The sequence below is a fragment of the Salvelinus namaycush genome, chromosome 38 (genome assembly GCF_016432855.1).
Source record: "Salvelinus namaycush isolate Seneca chromosome 38, SaNama_1.0, whole genome shotgun sequence".
Classification (NCBI taxonomy): Eukaryota; Metazoa; Chordata; class Actinopteri; order Salmoniformes; family Salmonidae; genus Salvelinus; species Salvelinus namaycush.
In genome coordinates, this window is record NC_052344.1 from 2,131,873 (window position 1) to 2,152,602 (window position 20,730).

The 20,730-nt window shown below is 42.7% G+C and overlaps 1 protein-coding gene across 3 annotated transcripts in view; it reads right to left on the bottom strand.

Moving 5' to 3' along the window:
• Positions 1–1,736: 1,736 nt before the first annotated feature.
• LOC120032327 (TBC1 domain family member 22B-like) overlaps positions 1,737–20,730 on the bottom strand; it is a 169,146-nt gene continuing 150,152 nt past the window's right edge. For all 3 annotated transcript variants that reach the window (XM_038978371.1, XM_038978372.1, XM_038978370.1), the window contains one exon: positions 1,737–5,813. In XM_038978371.1, coding sequence (XP_038834299.1) covers positions 5,685–5,813 — 129 coding nt within the window. In that variant the 3' untranslated portion in view covers positions 1,737–5,684. The remainder of the gene's footprint in view (positions 5,814–20,730) is intronic.

A 20,730-nucleotide genomic window follows, 5' to 3' on the forward strand; every position in this document is an offset into this window, starting at 1 on the left:
CATCATCTATGGGCACTAAACCCACCGTCGCTTGATCAGACAGGACTGGCACACCCAGAAGAGGACTGTCCACCCCTCATAGCCTGGTTCCTCTCTAGGTTTCTTCCTAGGTTTTGGCCTTTCTAGGGAGTTTTTCCTAGCCACTGTGCTTCTACACCTGCATTGCTTGCTGTTTGGGGTTTTAGGCTGGGTTTCTGTACAGCACTTTGATATATCAGCTGATGTAAGAAGGGCTATATAAATACATTTGATTTGATTTGACTGGCAAAAAGCACTCTTCACTGACGAATCGCGGTTTTGTCTCACCAGAGGTGATGGTCGGATTCGCATTTATCGTCGAAGGAATGAGCGTTACACCGAGGCCTGTACTCTGGAGTGGGATCGATTTGGAGTTGGAGGGTCCGTCATGGTCTGGGGCGGTGTGTCACAGCATCATCGGACTGAGCTTGTTGTCATTGCAGGCAATCTAAACGTTGTACGTTACAGGGAAGACATCCTGCTCCCTCATGTGGTACCCTTCCTGCAGGCTCATCCTGACATGACCCTCCAGCATGACAATGCCACCAGCTATACTGCTTGTTCTGTGCATGATTTCCTTCAAGACAGGAATCTCTGTTCTGCCATGGCCAGCGAAGAGCCCGGATCTCAATCCCATTGAGCACGTCTGGGACCTGTTGGATCGGAATGGCTAGGGCCATTCCCCCCAGAAATGTCCGGGAACTTGCAGGTGCCTTGGTGGAAGAGTGGGGTAACATCTCACAGCAAGAACTGGCAAATCTGGTACAGTCCATGAGGAGGAGATGCACTGCAGTACTTAATGCAGCTGGTGGCCACACCAGATACTGACTGTTACTTTTGGTTTTGACCCCCCTTTGTTCAGGGACACATTATTCAATTTATGTTAGTCCAATGTCTGCGGAACTTTTTCAGTTTATGTCTCAGTTGTCGAATCTTGTTGTTCATACAAATATTTACACATGTTAAGTTTGCTGAAAATAAACGCAGTTGACAGTGAGAGGACGTTTAATTTTTTGCTGAGTTTAGTACCAGTGTACGGTGTTGTTTAAGCCATCATAAATCTCAAACAACGTTTGCCAAACTCTATATTTCTCTGCACAGCACTGTACATGCCCTACAGCCGAATCCACCTCCGTAAAAGGCGGTCATTGTGAGTCCCATCCCTTCTACAGGCCCATGCCACCTGTACCATGTGTGAGCGACTAAGAAAGTCCAGGTGATTCTAATTACTTTTTAATTCCTGCCACTGTGAACATCAGTTAGCTTAATGAGAGGGAAGGAAAAAGAGGTAGAGAACAAGAGACTCCCTCCTTACATTAAAAGGGCCTAATTACCAAACCTGGCACTGCCGCACCACCACTCCACAGGGACCATAACAAACCTGTTTACCAGCCGAGGCAGTGCGTGTGCATGTCTGTGTGGGGAGCAGCAACCACACGCATACAATACAGAAGTTATTAATACAGCAGTCTACGCAATCAATGTAGAAGCTAATACAGTGCTTATTTATGCAGTTGCTTGCTGCTTTGTACTGCTCTAATTACGTTGGTAAGCAGTTTATAATAGCAATAAGGCCCAAGGGGGTGTGGTATATGGCCAATATACCATGGCTAGGGCTGTTCTTCTGCAAGACACAAAGCGGAGTGCATGGGTACAGCCCTTGGCCGTGGTATATTGAAGCATGATATTACAGTACATCCATGAATGTATACAAACAGTTTGGTCATATATAGCATTTATTTACACTTTTCTATTTACAGATCTTTGTTTCAAAATTCATTCTCTGTACACGTATTTATTTTTTTAAGAAAATCACGATCACTCTCCACTGTATGAGGTTCACACTTTCACATGTCTTAGTCAGAAGTCAGAAGGGAAAGAGGACCAGTCTTAGTTTGGTCAGAAACATTTGAACATCTCTGAAAAGAAACCGAGCAACAGTAAAATTCAACCCTAAAAAAAAAAGGCTTTAGGAGGCAGACCAAACATGTTAGGTCATGACCCCATGAGATGCTGACTGCAACGTCCAGTGTGTGTGTGTGTGTCCGAGGCCTCCAGCCAGCGAACGGACACCAGGTCACCACCGTAACCATGGTAACCCCGGGCTTTTGACTTTTACCGAAGGTGTGTGTAAGGGTTGTTCGGTACATCAAACCAAGTTGAAACACATAAGGACACCAGAGAAGGCAGCTGCTAGACTTACTGATGTGACTGTGGACTCATTGGTTGCGTCCCAAATGGCACCCTATATCGGGCACTACTTTGTCCAGGGCCCATAGGGATCTGGTCGAAAGTAGTGCACTATATATGGAATAGGGTGCCACTTTGGATGCAGATACTGTCATGGCTTAGCAAACACAGAGTGTGAGTTTCATTTGCAGAGAGCTTAAATTAAGGTTACATAAATATCTATGATGATCATCTGCTATCTCTACGTTAGGCACAACTTAATAGGCTCATGTAAACAGTATATATATATATATATTAAAAAAAAGGGAGAGAGACATTTTTGTTTCTTTTAAAGCTGATTCCAAATAATATATTCCGTACAAAAAAGGGAAGAAAATTGACTTTTATCAAGTGCAGTTTTTTTTAGTTTCTAATCAATGTGAGAATAGGAAATTGGGCCTGGAGCTGACATGGAGCGCAAAAACATTACCGACATGATCAAAAGAAGCTGAGGAGGTTCAAATACAGAGTATTAAGCTGCCCCATGTATACATACACTCCCAACCCACATAAACACACACATCATTGAGGAGATCATGCAACAACTATTGGTCTTCATCGTTACCTGGCAGGATGTTTTTGATGATAAAAGTTGTACATAATATTATTTCAACCGTATATCCACCATCTACACAAGGGGTATAACAACTCTTAACCCACGCGGTCCGGAGCCTGCTGGTTTTCTGTTCTACCTGATAATTAATTGCACCCACCTGTTGTCCCAGGACTAAAATCAGTCCCTGATTAGAGGGGAACAATGAAACATAGGAGCTGAACTGGGTTGAGTCCAGAGTTGAGTTTGAGGCCTCTACAACAGGCAAAAACAAACTATCCCATCATTTGGTACATCAAATAAAAACCCTAAGCAGTCAAATGAAGAGAGTTAATGTATTCCACCCTAACACCCCCAGTCAGTCAGTGTTCATGAATAGACTGAATAACCAACAAAGCTACCAGACTGGGTACTATGGGCCCTGGTTCTGGGCTATGAGCAGTCACAAAATGGTCGTAGTCCAGAAGTTTTTTCCCGACCACAAAACTCATGGTCCTACTTCTGTGTTTTGAGGAGTATTTTTTTTTTAACCCGTTACACTCATGGAAATTTGACTATGTGGATAGGGCTAACTTGAAATGTTTCTCACAGACGAAATGTGAAAAGCATATGCATAATCATGGTAGCAGTTGAAAGGGAACAGTTAGGAGATGGGGAAATGATTACACTTGATTTGATGTGCATTCTACATTTACTGTACTTTCGCAGCATTTGTTGATCAAATCTGAAAATACTCTGGATATATTCAGTAACACGATAAGAACATTCCTGGAAGATGCGTGGTAGGTGCAACACTTGACAAAAAAAATGACAAGGGTTTGAGTGAGAGGACTAACTGGTGTCTCCTTGTGGCCATGCACCTCTCCAAAGTGGGCACAGTTCCTAGGTCATTTCAAAGCACTTTAATGACTCAAAGAAGAGTCTTCCAACTATAAGGTGCTGTGTTCATGAGCTCTCCTAGCTGTGCCGTTGAGGAACTAGCACAAATACACAAAGTATTTTGTTTGTTTGGAACACAACCCTGCATCCCCATCATCACACAATTACTACTGTTGTTAACGCAATCCAAAAATGGTCCATTTATAAAATCGCAATCTGGGTCAGGTATTCATCATTTGAAAGTTTGTTCTTCTATTGCCAAAATGACTAGCTAAGTTATAAAATACGATATTACTTGCTTTCGCAATGCAATGTATAATCCTGGTGCACATAGAAAGGAGTCTCGGGTGCATTCAGGTGCGTGTGCCGCGGCAAATTTTCTTCACAACAGACAAATATTAGGCTCATTCTGTTCAGAACAACCCAGTGGATGACGCCATGTCATCTTGTAACTGTATATCAAACATAGTCATCCTAAATGTTGACGCTGTATATGACATGAGTTTTATGATATGGAAACGTGAAGTGCATATTTGAACTCACGGGTGTTTTGGCTTGATTATGACATTAAAGCGGTATGTATTATAATCCTCGATTTCTCATCTTTCAAAAACGTACAGCATTTCCCTCACTCAGACAACAAAAAAAAATGTCTTTTTTTTGTTTTTATTTTACCAGATAAATTGACTGAAAACACATGAACATTTTCAACAAGGTCGCGCGAGGTGCTCAAGTTCAGAATGTCCGTCAGCCAAAACCCATACAGAGCTCTGACATGTATAGCATGTTACTGTACAGCCCACTGCGTTACAATGTAGTTGTTTATTAGTGCCCACATCTACCATTATCAACCCGGGTACGAGTTTTCTGACCATGTGACCTAACTAGGAAATCTCCTGGCCTAAAAGGTGACCGGTCACCACTGCGCGGTGCAGTACCAAAGTGTCTAACTGACCGAGTTAGGTAGTGAGTCCTAGGTTCAGAGATGATCGTACGTCAGGCAGAGTCACGCGACACTCGTCCCTCCCTCAGCCAACCGACAAAATATTCCATATCTTACATAATAGAGTTGAGAGAGTGTTGTTAGACACATCATTAGATCATTAGAACCAGCCCTGCGGACCATGTCAGAGTCAGAAAGAAATCATCCAGAATAATAAGACACTTTCTGATCTCCCTATTAGCTAATTATTAACTTTTATGTGAATGTGTTTCTGTTTTTTAACTAAAAACCTACTCGTCTCTGGGGGATTGACTGCTCGTTTGGAACTGAAAGCACGGAGATGAAAGAAGAGCTCGATGCCAGCTAGGATGACAACATGTGTCCTCAGTTTCCTTAGGAATTAAAAGTGACATATCAACCAAGTACAGAATATCTCTCTCTACCCCCCCCCCCCCCCCCCCCCACACACAGGGTTCGTTCAGACCTACAATTCATTCATTAGGTCTCGGGACATGTTGCGCCTGCTGTGGAGATCCACTCAATGTGACTGGGCCTCTAGGAGAAGGTCTGAGTTCCTTGGGGACGGTGGCCAGTCAGGGACAAACAGTACAGGACAGTCTAGAACAGTCATCCATGGGTCTGCAGCAAGATCTCCACTACCACACTGACTGGAGGTCTTTCTTGTTTGGTTGAGGTCTACTTCGATGGGACAGGCATCGATGTTGTTGGAGTGTGGCACAAATGTAATTTCATCGTTAAGAACAAAGAGAAGAGGAGTCAAGAAGAACAGTCGGATAGAACGGTACACACATACCAAGAAGCACTGGCTTCCCAAATGGCCCCCTATTCCCTACACAGTGCACTACTTGGGGCTCTGGTCAAAAATAACGCATTTTGTAGAGAATAGGGTGCCATTTGTGACGCAAACGTTTTTGTTTTCATCTACTAGTAGCAACGGTCGTGGACAGCAGAGGGACAAGAAAGTCCAGGAGGGGTTCCATCCATCCGTCCGCCAGGGGGCCTCTGTCAGGTGTTCAGTAGCTAGCTGTCAGGGGCCCACACTCATCTCTTGTAGTGGTTGGGGGCATCAGCGAAGGCAAACTTCAGCCTGTAGGCTTCAGCCAGGAGCACACTGACCTCCTCGTTGCCCCAGTGCATGGTTGGTAGGTTCTGCAGCAGAATCATCAGACCCTGTGGGGCAGAGAAAGAAACAGAAGGATTTAGTGGAGCTGAAGGTAGAGAGAGAGAAGTAGAGAGCGGCAGAGAGAGAAAGAAATAAGTAGAGAGCGGCAGAGAGAGAGACAGAGAGAGAGAGAGAAAGAAGTAGAGAGCGGCAGAGAGAGAGAGAGAGAGAGAGAGAGAGAGAGAAGTAGAGAGCGGCAGAGAGAGAGAGAGAAGGAGCGAGGAGTGCAGTTAGACACAGAATAATTGATATGGCCAGAGAGAGAAAGACAGCGAGAACCAAGTGAGAGAAGGGCACACCACTCTTTGAACATTACAGTGTGTGAATGTGAAGGTGTCGCCAGGGGCAACAGCAGTGAAAGCATCAGCTCAGAGGAGCTGGGAGGGTGTCTCAGTAAGGAGTGCCTCACACACACACACCGCCTGCTTTATAACACCAACCAGTGAAGCAGAAGCACCATCACAGCAAGAGGAACTCACTTACACTTTTAATCAGCGAGTAACTCTATTTAACAATCCGCCGTGTGTCGTTTCGTTCTGAACAGAACCACTATGTTTCTCGTTCCGTTCCACTGTTACGACCAGCATAATAAAGTTCTGAACCGGTTTGAACCAGAAAGTAGTACTGGTTTATATAGTTCATTTCTGTTCATTTTTTAAAACTTTACATTTAGCTCATTAAATTACTCCACCAATCAGTGCAGATAGAGCAGCTTTCTTTGGACCGGGCAAGCTAGTTGTTTGTATGTAAGTGTAGGGTGCGACTGAAATGTTGCGGGGTGGGGAGAGTACAAGAGAGAGGGCCTTGGCTTAAAGCTCTGGGCATCATGATAAGACATGCATTATAATGTGTTCAGGATATTAGTAAGCCTATCATTACTTCACTGAATCAAATAATTATATCCTAGCAAGATACCTAGCTACGGAGAAGCGGCTAATATATGGAGGAACTTTAAACGTCGGAAAGTTGGCTCAATGCCGAGGCTAGCTCAACGCCCTGGACCAGAGCTAACGTAAACTCACCCCGTTCCGTACAAAATGTGCGCAACCGCAACATTCAAACGAGGCTACAAAGAAAACTAAATGGGACTGTAGCGACTGTGTTGACTTCAAAATCGGGGGTGTGAAGTACGTTTCTATTCATGCGTTGATCGATGTGGTAATGGCTCTATAGTATTGGGGAAAAGTTGAAAAAAGACGGACCCTCCGTTACATCGTGACGTGTCATGCCGTAACGTACAGCACGCATAAAGCAACTATTTCTGTCGTACAATCTCTCTCCACCAGGTGTAGCACTTCTCTCATCGTTTAAAAACAAGAAATGGACAGTGACGGGGGTAAGGGGGGGATACCTAGTCATTTTTTGCGTCATCACTGCATGCGATCATCATTCTCAAAGCCGCTGTTTACTTCTAAGATCACTTTAGCACCGCCCTAAAAACCCGATTCAAATTCAACACAAACCCTCAAATAGGTATGTAATGACACATTATATAAACTCTTTATAGTGTTTTATTTACATTTTAGAGGCGATAAGGTGATAAGGTGGACAGATCGAGTAAAAAAAAGCTATTTTCCCAAACATCTCTCCTTCTCCTTCCCGTATATGTCTTTTGACCCCTTTGGATTCCTCATTGTAATTTTTTGGGGGGGGGTCCAAATCAGACGTTAGGTACTATAATTATTGAATATTATGTCAATCCTATAAATTAAAAACGGCCAATTTGTGTGCAATCAATCATAATTATGTTGCAGGAATGCTTATATTATTTGTTTCTAAACTACAGAAACCATTTCAGATCAACCTGAGGTTGTTGGTGTCATGGCTTTCTGAAATGACATGGAACGACGAGAGACAGAGAAGTAAAAAAAAAAAAAATGCCTTATGGAGTTACAGTTAGCCCCAGCAGAGCCCCTGCCAGACCGCCCGCTAGATTGATGCATTAGTGTGTGTTAGTGGGGCTGGGACGGCAGGACCTCCATCTCCAGCCTAATAAAGCTCTCTGACTGGGGCCTGATGAGGGGGGAATGAATCTGGTTAACACTTCCTGCAGTAGCAGAGACAGGCCCGGCCTGGGGTGACAATGACACTTGCGCAAAATGCTTTCCCTACCATTGCACTGTATAGCTGCCTACTTTGGTTCGTCTAGGCTAGTTCTTTTCCCACTCCACACAAAAACTAACCGACAGAGAAGGGAAAAAAACTGATAACAAAAGACAGGTATCATTGTTAATGCAATCAATTCTGACGCTCATTTGAATATCTGACAGCGCCGCAGGTTGCATACAAATCACATGTCCCAATAGTTTTGGAGCTATCTGAACATTAGCAATAACATCTGCTAAATATCTGTATGTGACCAATAAAATGTGATTTTATTTGAAATGAGACGGAGGGAAAAAAAAGTGATTTCCCCGTGTTAAGTTCATGTGATACATTTGTGTGTGCGTTTGTGTGTTCATGCGTGCGTGTGTGTTTTTGTGTGTTTGTGTGTGTGTCTGAGCTGTCAAGGCCAGCAGAATCGAACATGCATGCATAAATGTGTTCCCTCCTACTACTCTTCCATCAACTCACTTGACATGTGCCACTGGCCAAGGTTACACTATACTGTACAAACATATAGCTGAACTGAGACGGAAGGGGCGGCAGGTAGCCTAGTGGTTAGAGCGTTGGACTAGTAACCGAAAGGTTGCAAGATCGAATCCCCGAGCTGACAAGGTAAAAATCTGTCGTTCTGCCCCTGAACAAGGCAGTTAACCCACTGTTCCTAGGCCGTCATTGTAAATAAGAATTTGTTCTTAACTGACTTGCTTAGTTAAATAAAGGTAAAAAAATACAAATAACAAAATTGAATATAACATAGAATGCGATAAGCAAATGATTCGTAGACTGGATGACAGTTTGTTTGGATCTAAATGTCTTGTTCCTACGATTTTTGTATTACTATTTATCCCCATCCTTATGGACGGTAAATAATTGGAAATGTATTATTTTATTTATTGCAAATAACAAATGTGTTTGTTCCAGGTTTTTCTTTTTCTTTTTATCAAAAAGGGTCTGTGGTAGGGGCGTGGCAATGGGCTCGGTCGGCCCGTTGGCGAGGCTATTTATTTGAGAACATTTTAGAGGCCCCCATCTTGGTTGTGTGGACACAATCTTTGAATATTTAAGCCTGAGAAGGTTTCTGACAGTTTGTGCAGAAATTCTTTGGGTTGTGCAAACTCAGTTTCATCACCTATCCGGGTGGCTGGTCTCAGACGATCCTGTAGGTGAAGAAGCCTGATGTGGAGGTCCTGGGCTGGCGTGATTACACGTGGTCTGCGAATGTGAGGCCGGTTGGACATACTGCTAAATTCTCTAAAATGACGTTGAGCAAATTAACATTAAATTATCTGGCAACAGCTCTGCAGTCAGCATGTCAATTGCACGCTCCATCAAAACTTGAGACATCTGTGGCTTTGTGTTGTGTGACAAAACTGCACATTTTAAAGTGGCCTTTTATTGTCTCCAGCAAAAGGTGCAACTGTATAAGAACCGTTCTGTTTAATCAGATTCTTGATATGCCAAAACCTGTCAGGTGGATGGCAAAGGAGAAATGCTCACTAACACGGATGTAAAGAAATTTATGCACATCATTTGAGAGAAATAAGCTTTTTGTCTGTATGTAACATTTCTGGGATCTTTTATTTCAGCTCATGAAACATGGGACCAACACACTCCATGTTTCATTTATATTTTGTTCAGTATATAATTAGTGGATTAGGCTTCAGCCACACCCGTTGCTGACAGGTGGATAAAATCGAGAAAACACCCATGCAATCTCCATAGACAAACATTGGCAGTAGAATGGTCCATAAAGTAGAGCTCAGTGACTTTCAACGTGGCACCTTTACAACAAGTCAGTTCGTAAAATTTCGGCCTTGCTAGAGCAGCCCCGGTCGACTGTAAGTGCTGTCATTCTGAAGCGGAAATGTCTAGGAGCAACAACGCCCTGCTGCGAAGTGGTAGGCCACACAAGCTCACAGAATGGGACCGCTGAGAGTTAAAGCGCGTGTCCTCAGTTGCAACACCCACTACCGTGTTCTAAACTGCCTCTGGAAGCAACATCAGCACAAGAACTGTTCGTTGGTAGCTTCATGAAATGGGTTTCCATAGCCGAGCAGCCGCACACAAGCCTAAGACCATCATGCGCAATGCCAAGCGTTGGCTGGAGTGGTGTAAAGATCTCCGCCATTGGACTCTGTGGAAATGCGTTCTCTGAAGTGATGAATCACGTTTCACCATCTGGCAGACGGACGAATCTGTGTTTGGCGGATGCCAGGAAAACTCTACCTGCCCAAATGCATAGTGCCAAATGTAAAGTTTGGATGAGGAGGAATAATGGTCTGGGGCTGTTTTTCATGGTTCGGGCTCACCCCTTAGTTCCAGTGAAGGGAAATCTTAACGCTACAGTATATAATGACATTCTAGACGATTCTGTGCTTCCAACCTTGGCAACAGTTTGGGGAAGGCCTTTTCCTGTTCCAGCATGACAAGGCCCCCGTGCACAAAGCAAGGTCCATACAGAAATGATTTGTCGAGATTGGAGTTGAAGAACTTGAGTGACCTGCACAAAGCCCTGACCTCCACCCCATCGAACACCTTTGCGATGAATTGCAATGCCGACTGCGAGCCAGGCCTAAATGCCAAACATCAGTGCCCAACCTCACTAATGCTCGTGGCTGAAAGGAAGCAAGTCCCCGCAGCAATGTTCCAACGTCTAGTGGAAAGCCTTCCCAGAAGAGTGGAGGCTGTTATAGCAGCAAAGAGGTGAAAAACTCCATACTAATGCCTATGATTTTGGAATGAGATATTCGACGAGCAGGTGTCCACATACTTTTATAGTGTATGTGGGAGCATTTGAATGGACAAGGCCATGTTGTTTGTTGACTAGTTTAGTCAGAGGCACAGTGTTAGTTTCATTGTCATACATCCTAGAATCGCAAATGTGAGAAAGCTGGATATGGAGGTTGGGCACTGTGTAAAGTGCTGCATATAATGGTACATAATGGAGTATATGGACTTCCAGAGGACATTCTATAGGACAACTCATAGGTATTCAGTGTCCTACCTAATGTATAGAATAAGCCAGTATTCAAACCCACCTCCCTGGTGACTGGCTGGTGAGAGTCCTTCATTAATGACTTAAACATTCTAACGACCAGATGTTGGCTATCATCGATATTCCGCTAATGAGCTTAATATACCTTAATTACACACATCTCACAGGCTGCTGCAGAAATCACTTTACTAACACAGGTAGGGGCACTTCAGAATGAAGGGGAGGGGGGGTACAATGTGTGTGTCTAATGTCCGATTGAGTCACATTGATAACAGCATCAAAAGAGGCCCCTCAGAAGACTCAAAAACGTCGGAACAATTAACAGCCTCTCTAAAGAAGCAAGGCCAGTGGCAGAAATGCACCACGTTTAAGAAAATGACGGGCCCATGTGTTAAAGGATCCTCTTCAGGAATTATAAGGCCTTTCAAGCCGACCACTTACGCAAAGTACAGTTCCTTGGATTCAAGCACCTGCACGAAGGTAAACCGAACACCACAACAAAATACTCTCCTCACACTGAATAGGACATCCCTGGATGGTGCTCAGATTGTATTCAGTCAAATGAAAAGCCTGGTCCTTTTCAAGAGGACTCTGCTGTCTTTTCTCCCCACAGAGTTAACGAGAGATCAAAGCGGATATAGATGGATAGAGGGTAGACTGTGTGCGCTTACATGCTGACCAGACCGGATACGTTGCATGCGCGAGCGTCGCAAAATAAATGTAGAGATTCATGTTTTTCAATTATTGCGCCAACGAGCGTCAGCGACGCCAAGGGCTAAAATAGAAGTCATTCCTATTTCTGATGCAGATCGCACTGAAAGTCCTGCCTCTCTCATCTCCTCATTGGTTTATAGAAGCAGGTACCCACGTGCCATCTCCTCATTGGTTATACCCACGTGGTTGATTGAAAGACAAACTTTGTTGCCGGTTGTCGTGGTAATACAATGAAAGTTTAGATGCGATCACCATATAAGTTCAAAGATGAAAAAGCCTGGAAGGAGGGGAGATGACTAGAAACGATTCGGTTGGCCGTTTTATGTGTGGATTAATTATCGGAGTAGAGGTCCTTGTGCATTTCAGGTAAAATAACAACTCAATGTTTATATCACAGGACAAATTAGCTAGCAACAGCAAGCTAGCTAAATAGGACAAATAAACGTTAGCAAGTGCAAGCTAACTAGCTAAATTGCCATAGATGTTTAATGCTTTTCGACTTGTCCCCAAATTAATGTCATTGTTTCAGAGTTTGTTTTGATATTTTAACCTGCGTGTCATGATCGCGTTTGATGTGGGGGGGGCAAAATAAATGTATGCACGATAGCGCACGCCCGCAGCCGGTTTGTGTTGCCTGTTAGCGTATGTGTGTATGTGTGCACAAGCAGAGACACAGTCACAAAGCCAAGTCACAGACCCAGTAGAGATAAATTCACAATCCTGCCTCTCCAATCTGTCCTTGAGTCCATTAAATCACCTCCTAAGATAGCTGCTCTCACTGCTTTCTGTTTGGCTCTAAGACAATAATGACATGTATTTATCCTCTCTGAAATCACTGTATTGAGGAGGCGACTATGGTTACTGAGTCCTGTCCGTATCGCAGGCGGCACGTAGCGAAGCAGCTTAATTATTTAGCTGTGCTTTTGGCTCACTGTGGTGGGTCTGGGCCGAGCCAGACACACAGACACGCACACACACCGATAAACTGCAGGTCTCGAATGACAGTCTGGCAGCAAGGCAGAGCGCCGCGCCGCACCACAGGCCACTGTTGTGGGGAGTGATAACTACTTTTAGGAGATTTGTGAGTAAGGATGAAAATAAAATAAAAAAACAATCGACTTAGCCCCTCGTCAGCATCAGAGTCGCACGGCGCCCCGGTGTGGTGTTTATTGATCACTGATGGAGAACGCAGGGGCAGTCACTATCATACTGTAAAGAAGTCTCAGCCCTTCTACTGTGTACTGCGCTTGCACGCACCAACGCACAGACACACACAACTAACCACCACAGACGGGTGATTGATTACGGGCGACTTTACCAACAGCTCTGTTCATCAGGAGGTCCTGGGTATTGTGGGTAACATACACGAAGGGCCACACAAGTTAGCAGGAGAGAGAGACAGGCAGGGAGAGTGAGCGATGCAGGGGGAGAGAGAGAGAGAGCGATGCAGGGGGAGAGAGAGCGATGCAGGGGGAGAGAGAGCGATGCAGGGGGAGAGAGAGCGATGCAGGGGGAGAGAGAGCGATGCAGGGGGAGAGAGAGCGATGCAGGGGGAGAGAGAGCGATGCAGGGGGAGAGAGAGCGATGCAGGGGGAGAGAGAGCGATGCAGGGGGAGAGAGAGCGATGCAGGGGGAGAGAGAGCGATGCAGGGGGAGAGAGAGCGATGCAGGGGGAGTGTGTATACAATTACATCCACATTATCGTGTGTTTTATATTTTCTTCTCCCTTACTCCTTTCAGTAAATGCCTCTGTTGAGTGGATTCATACGGCCCATGTGAGAAAGTCCATGAACAGAGTGTATTAAAACCAATTTACAGGGGAGGCCCTGCCTCTAGCTCTCTCCCTTCCTCTCTCCTCCCGTCTCTCTCTCGCTCCTTTTCTCTACATCTCTATTTGTCTCTCTCTCTCCGTGTGTGTGTGTGTGTGTGTGTGTGTGTGTGTGTGTGTGTGTGTGTGTGTGTGTGTGTGTGTGTGCGCGCACGCGCTACAACTACACCAAATCAGTCTCGCGTGGTGATTCATCAAGCTACATGCAGTTTAAATGAGTCTCCACTCTCAGCCCAAGTTTGGACAAAATTACAAGTTTTTCTGATGAACGGCGAGGGCATTGTATTAATCAGGCAGAGGTTTACACCTTCTCATCTCTCAGTGTAGAGGTCTTAATAGACTCACGACCATAACTCACAACAGCTAGTAGCTCAATGACAAGCATCCGAGGCGCTCCACACATCAATCTCTACTCCCAAAAGAAATGGAAATGATCCTTTTTTTGTGTGAATTTGTACACATACTAGGCCAATAACTCGATTGGCACTTGCCGGACTTTAATACGAGATGTAATCTGGAAATGGGGGGGTGGTGAGGTTTTATTTGTTTGTCATTTTTTGCCATTGATTGAATGTAGGCTTTTGTATGTGTACAAATACACACAAAAAAATTGCATAATTTCCATAATTTCTTTTGGGAGTAGAAATTAATGTGCGGAGCGCCTCGGATGCTTGTCATTTAGCTACTAGCTGTTGTGAGTTATGGCCGGGAGTCTATTAAGAACTCTACACTGAGAGAGGAGAAGGTGTAAACTTCTGTCTGATTAAGATACATGTCTGTCCTGGTAGTTGTGATAGAACAGATTGGGAGTTGGGAGTGTGACTGCCTCATATGTTGCTGCCATCACAAGCATATCCCACAATGCTTGACAATAGGATACAGAGACTGAAGTAGCACTGGCTTTTCTAAACCATCCGGAGAGAGTATACACAGGATATACATATTGAAATACCTCTGGGATTTCGATACCATGGTCTCAGAGTACACTCAAAAAGATATACAGAAATGAAAGTAGCATTGGCATTTCTATACCATCCAGGGTATGTACACTCAATAGGATTTACAGAGATTAATATTGCATTGACATGTCTATACCATCCATACAGAGTAAACAGTGCCTTCAGAAAGTAGTCATATCGCTTTACTTTGTACAAATTTTGTCTTGTCAAAATTGATTAAATCGATTTTTCCCCCCTCACCCATCTACACACAATACCCCATAACGACAAAGTAATAAGATGTTTTTAGAAATGTTTGCAAATGTACAGTGACGTAAAGTACTTAATTAAAAACACTTTAAAGTACTACTTAAGTAGTTTTTGGAGATATCTGTACTTAACCATTTATATTTTTGTTAACTTTTACTTCATTATTATTCCAAAAGGCAATGATGTACTTTTTTACTCCATACATTTTACCTGACACTCAAAAGTACTTCTTACATTTTGAATGGCTAGCATGACAGGAAAATAGTCCAATTCACGCATGTATCAAGAGAACATCCCTCGTCATCCCTAATGCCTCTGATCTGACGGACTCACTAAACCCAAATGCTTTGTTTGTAAATTATGTCTGTGTTGGAGTGTGCCCCTGGTTATCCATACATTTAAAAAACTAGAAAATGGTGCCATCCGGGTTGCTTAATACAGGGAATTTGAAATTATTTATACTTTTATTTTCAATACTTAAGTATATTTTAGCAATTACATTTACTTTTGATACTTAAGTATATTTAAAAACAAATACTTTGACTTTTACTCAAGTAGTATTTTACTGGGTGACTCACTTTTACTTGAGTCTTTTTCTATGAAGGTATCTTAACTTTTACTCAAGTATGACAAATTGGGTACTTTTTGAAATATAGAAATATCTAATTTACATAATCATTCTCAAACCTGAGTCAATACATGTTACAATCCCCTTTGGCAGCGATTACAGCTGTGAGTCTTTCTGGGTAAGTCTCTAAGAGGTTGCACACCTGGATTGTACAATATTGGCACGTTATTATTTCAATTCTTCAAGCTCTGTCAAGTTGGTTGTTGATCATTGCTATTTTCAAGTCTTGACATAAATTTTCAGGCCAATTTAAGTCAAAAACTGTCACTAGGCCACTCCGGACCGTTGAATGTCGTCTTGGTAAGCATCTCCAGTGTAAATTTGGCCTTATGTTTTAGGATATTGTCCTGCTGAAAGGTGAATTTGTCTCCCAGTGTCTGGTGGAAAGCAGACAGCTAGGTTTTCCTCTAGGATTTTGCCTGTGTTTAGCTCTATCACGTTTATTTTTAGCAACAACAAAATGTCATGCTGATGACAAGCATACCCATAACAAGAAGCAGCCACCACCATGTTTGAAAATATGAAGAGTGGTACTCAGTGGTGTTCGGCTGGATTTGCAATCAGGACATAAATAATAAATCCTGAACTTATTGATGTTTGCCATAACAAAGGGGTTGAACACTTATTGGCTCAAGACATTGAGCTTTTCATTCATTTGTAAACATTTCTAAAAAAAAATATTCCACTGACATGGAGGTATTTTATGTAGGCCAGTGACACAAAATCTCTATTTAATACTTTCTGAAGGCACTGTATACACTCAAAAGTATAGGCCTACAGACATTGAAGTAGCACTGATATTTCTATAGTATAGAGTATACACAGTACACACTTTTCCGCCCTCTTATAATAGCTCTGAGTCAAAGCAAATGCATTCAGCACGGACATTTAATCAGTAGAAAAGCAGCTGACATTTAAAGAGTTCCACTTCCGTCTGACAGACATTTAATTGCGCTAAAGCCGTCTGTGTAACTCCTTTCTCTCTCTCGGCTGGGAGTGTGTGTGTGTGTCTATGTGTGTGTATGTGTGTGTGTGTGTGTGTGTGTGTGTGTGTGTGTGTATGCGCCCACATCTGTCTCTCAAGGAGAAACACACAATGACATAGTGATCTTCGATTTCCACCAAACTAATAGCTTTGTGTGTACATCCCAGTCAGGCTGAAATTAACTTTCCAAATGACGTTCCCAGCATTTATTCAATACCAGATAGTAATGAAATCACAGAGAAAAGGCATGGTGGCTGTATTGAAGCCATTGCTATTCATGCTACATGGAACATTTGGTCCTCATTGAAATTTGATGAATGCTAGGAAAGAAACACAAGCTCTCCACTCTTCTGTCCCCTTGACCTTTCGTCACTAGCTGACTGGTCCAAATGGAAAGGCACCATTGAGTATAATTTGATATGAAAGCCTTGACATCATCTATATGAATCCTCGTAATTCTTAGCAAAACATCCTTGTGCACTGTATCCCTTGATACAGCTACAGGCCAGAGGGTTGGACAGATCAAGAGTTCTAGCATAGCGCTACTGTGAGCCAGTTAGAGCCAAAGTCTTAGTCAATGTTTTTGGAGTATCTAGGGCTATGGTGGTAATGTAGAATGGCAGTGAGTGCTTCAGCCTTCTGAAAACAGCACCGCAGGCACTCTGCAATTCTTCCAGAGCCCAGAACAACACTGTGTGTGTGAGAGAGAGAGAGTGTGAGAGAGGTAAAGGCAGAATTTGTGCATGTGTGAGAGAGAGACAGTGAGGGGGGGAGAGAGGTAGAGTTGGTGTGTGTGAGAGAGAGAAAGGTAGAGTTGGTGTGTGAGAGAGAGAGGGGTAGAGAGAGAGAGAGAGAGGTAGAGAGAGGGGTAGAGAGAGAGAGAGAGGTAGAGAGAGAGAGAGAGGTAGAGAGAGAGAGAGAGAGAGAGGTAGAGAGAGAGGTAGAGAGAGAGGTAGAGGTAGAGAGAGAGAGGTAGAGAGAGAGGTAGAGGGGTAGAGAGAGAGGTAGAGAAAGAGAGAGAGAGAGGTAGAGAAAGAGAGAGAGAGGTAGAGAAAGAGAGAGAGAGGTAGAGAAAGAGAGAGAGAGAGGTAGAGAGAGAGAGAGGTAGAGTGAGAGAGAGAGGTAGAGAGAGAGAGAGGTAGAGAGAGAGAGAGGTAGAGAGAGAGAGGTAGAGAGCGAGAGAGAGGTAGAGAGCGAGAGAGAGAGAGAGAGAGAGAGAGAGAGAGAGAGGTAGAGAGCGAGAGGTAGAGAGAGAGAGGAAGAGAGAGAGAGAGGTAGAGAGAGGTAGAGGTAGAGAGAGAGAGAGTTGGTGCCAAGTAAGCTAGAGGCAGACCGAGATGCCAGTTACAGTCGCAGCGGTTCCCAACCACCTGAGTTTCCAGTTAGTCATTTACCTGCTTAACCAATCAAACAAGCATGAACTCTTTTGCCTCCCTTCCCTTTTTCTTCTCATTTGTTGACTTACAAAATTATAATTTTCTCACCATTTCATTACACTGCCTATTAGGCGACAGGGAGGGCATCAGACACTTCCCTGAAGTATGTGTGATGCCTCCACTCCACCTCACTTCAGTCTGTCGGTGGACCCACTCTCCCAAGTAGAGCCTCACCAGCCACAACATTTGGGATGATTTTAAGGCATACATTAGGGAATGATAATCTCATACTTTGAAAAAGTGTAACTGAAGTTAGAAAGAAAAATAAAAAAATCACTCTTAGAAAAAGCCCATAGAAAATCTTTACAAGGTAAAGAAGAAAATATAATTTCTGAACTTAAGCAGGAAAATAATATTTTACTTTTGAAGAGAGCCAACTAATACAGGTTAAACTCAATTAAGGCATACTATTTAATAAAAAATAAATCTGGTAAACACAGCCCTGACAAAACCAATACACGCCAAACCAGTTATAATTCTAAAAGATGGTTTAATTAGAAACACTATTAATAACAATTTTAAAAGCTTCAACGAAAATCTATATACATCTGAATTAAAAAACAGCCTTCTTAGACTCAACAACACTTCAACTGACAAAAAAAGAGTCACCCCCAAAATAAATATTAGACTTAAAACATTGGGTTGAGAAAAGCACCAGGTATGGACTGCTTTCCCATAGAAATGTATATTACATTATGGGACAAAATAGTGTTCCTATTTACTGAAATGACAACACACGTCACTCAATTCAGTGCTTCCGAGTTACAGTTGAAGTCGGAAGTTTACATACACCTCAGTCAAATACATTTAAACTCAGTTTTTCACAATTCCTGACATTTAATCCTAATAAAAATTAATTGTCTTAGGTCAGTTAGGATCACCACTTTATTTTAAGAATGTGAAATGTCAGAATAACAGTAGAGAGAAGGATTTATTTCAGCTTTAATTTCTTTCATCACATTCCCAGTGGGTCAGAAGTTTACATACACTCAGATAATATTTGGTAGCATTGCCTTTAAATTCTTTAACTTGGGTCAAATGTTTTGGGTAGCCTTCCACAAGCTTCCCACAAAAAGTTGGGTGAATTTCAGCCCATTCCTCCTGACAGAGCTGGTGTAACTGGTTTGTAGGACTTCTTCCTCACACATGCTTTTTCAATTCTGCCCAAAAATGTTCTATAGGATGAGGTCAGGGCTTTGTGATGGCCACTCCAATACCTTGACTTTGTTGTCCTTAAGCCATTTTGCCACAACGTTGGAAGTATGCTTGGGGTCATTGTCTATTTGGAAGACCCATTTGCGACCAAGCTTCAACTTCCTGACTGATGTCTTGAGATTTTGCTTCAAAATCATTTTCTTCCTCAATTTTCCTTCCGCACCGGTCCCTCCTGCAGCAAAGCACCCCCACAACATGAGGCTGCCACCCTCGTGCTTCACGGTTGGAATGGTGTTCTTTGGCTTGCAAGCATCCCCCTTTTTCCTCCAAACATAATGATGGTCTTTATGGTCAAACAGTTTTACTTTTGTTTCATCAGACCAGAGGACATTTCTCCAAAAACCACGATCTTTGTCCCCATGTGCAGTTGCAAACCGTAGTCTAGCATTTTTATGGCAGTTTTGAAGCAGTGGCTTCTTCCTTGCTGAGCGGCCTTTCAGGTAATGTCGATATAGGACTCATTTTACTGTGGATATAGATACTTTTGTACCCGTTTCCTCAAGCATCGTCACAAGGTCCTTTGCTGTTGTTCTGGGATTGTTTTGCTCTTTCGCACCAAAGTACATTCATCTCTAGCAGACAGAACGCATCTCCTTCCTGAGCGGTATGACGGCTGCGTGGTCCCATGGTGTTTATACTTGTGTACTATTGTTTGTACAGATGAACGTGGGACCTTCAGGCATTTGGAAATTGCTCCCAAGGATGAACCAGACTTGTGGAGGTCTACAATTTTTTTCTGCGGTTTTGGCTGATTTCTTTTGATTTTCCCATGATGTCAAGCAAAGAGGCATTGAGTTTGAAGGTAGGCCTTGAAATACATCCACAGGTACACCTCCAATTGACTCAAATGATGTCAATTAGCCTATCAGAAGCTTCTAAAGCCATGACATAATTTTCTGGAATTTTCCAAGCTGTTTAATGGCACAGTCAACTTAGTGTATGTAAACTTCTGACCTGCTGGAATTGTGATACAGTGAATTATAAGTGAAATAATCTGTAAACAATTGTTGGAAAAATTACTTGTGTCATGCACAAAGTAGATGTCCTAACCGACTTGCCAAAACTATAGTTTGTTAACAAGACATTCGTGGAGTGGTTGAAAAATGAGTTTTAATGACTCCAACCTAAGTGTATGTAAACTTCCGACTTCAACTGTACATGTATCAAACAGTTACTTCAGTTATATTTCAGTCTGCAGAATACAGACACATAAATTGAATAAATTGTAACAAAATAATAAGAACTCATAAGCAACAGAATGACAAAACATCTTACCAGACTTGATACATATTAATCAAACAAGGTTTATTAAAACAGACACTTACAAACAAATACAAGAAGAAGTTTCACTATAATACAATACGATAAAAAACAAGATGTAGATTTTTTTTATTTTTTTTTTAATGGCTGTTGATGCCAAAAAGGCTTCCGACCATCTTGAATGGCCTTTTCTAGTCAAAACTTTGGTAGCCTTCAACTTTCCAGATGAAATAATACATTTGCAGCAAATGAGCCCTCATTATGTGATATTTCTTTAGAAAAGCGGCACAAGACAGGGATGCCCTCTCTCCCCCCTCCTGTTTGCATTGGCAATTGAACTGCTTGCAGAAAGTGACAAACAACAAATATGTAAAGATTACTTTATCCCATTACTCAACAACATGAAAGCAGATCTAATTAAATCGGACACTCTTCCCAAAAATCGTAAAGGTAATATAAACTTCTTTAGAATGGCATGGTTCCCAAAGTTTTTATATTTATTTTTGGCAATACCAATTACCCCACGAAGACATAATTTAAAAAAGTATAC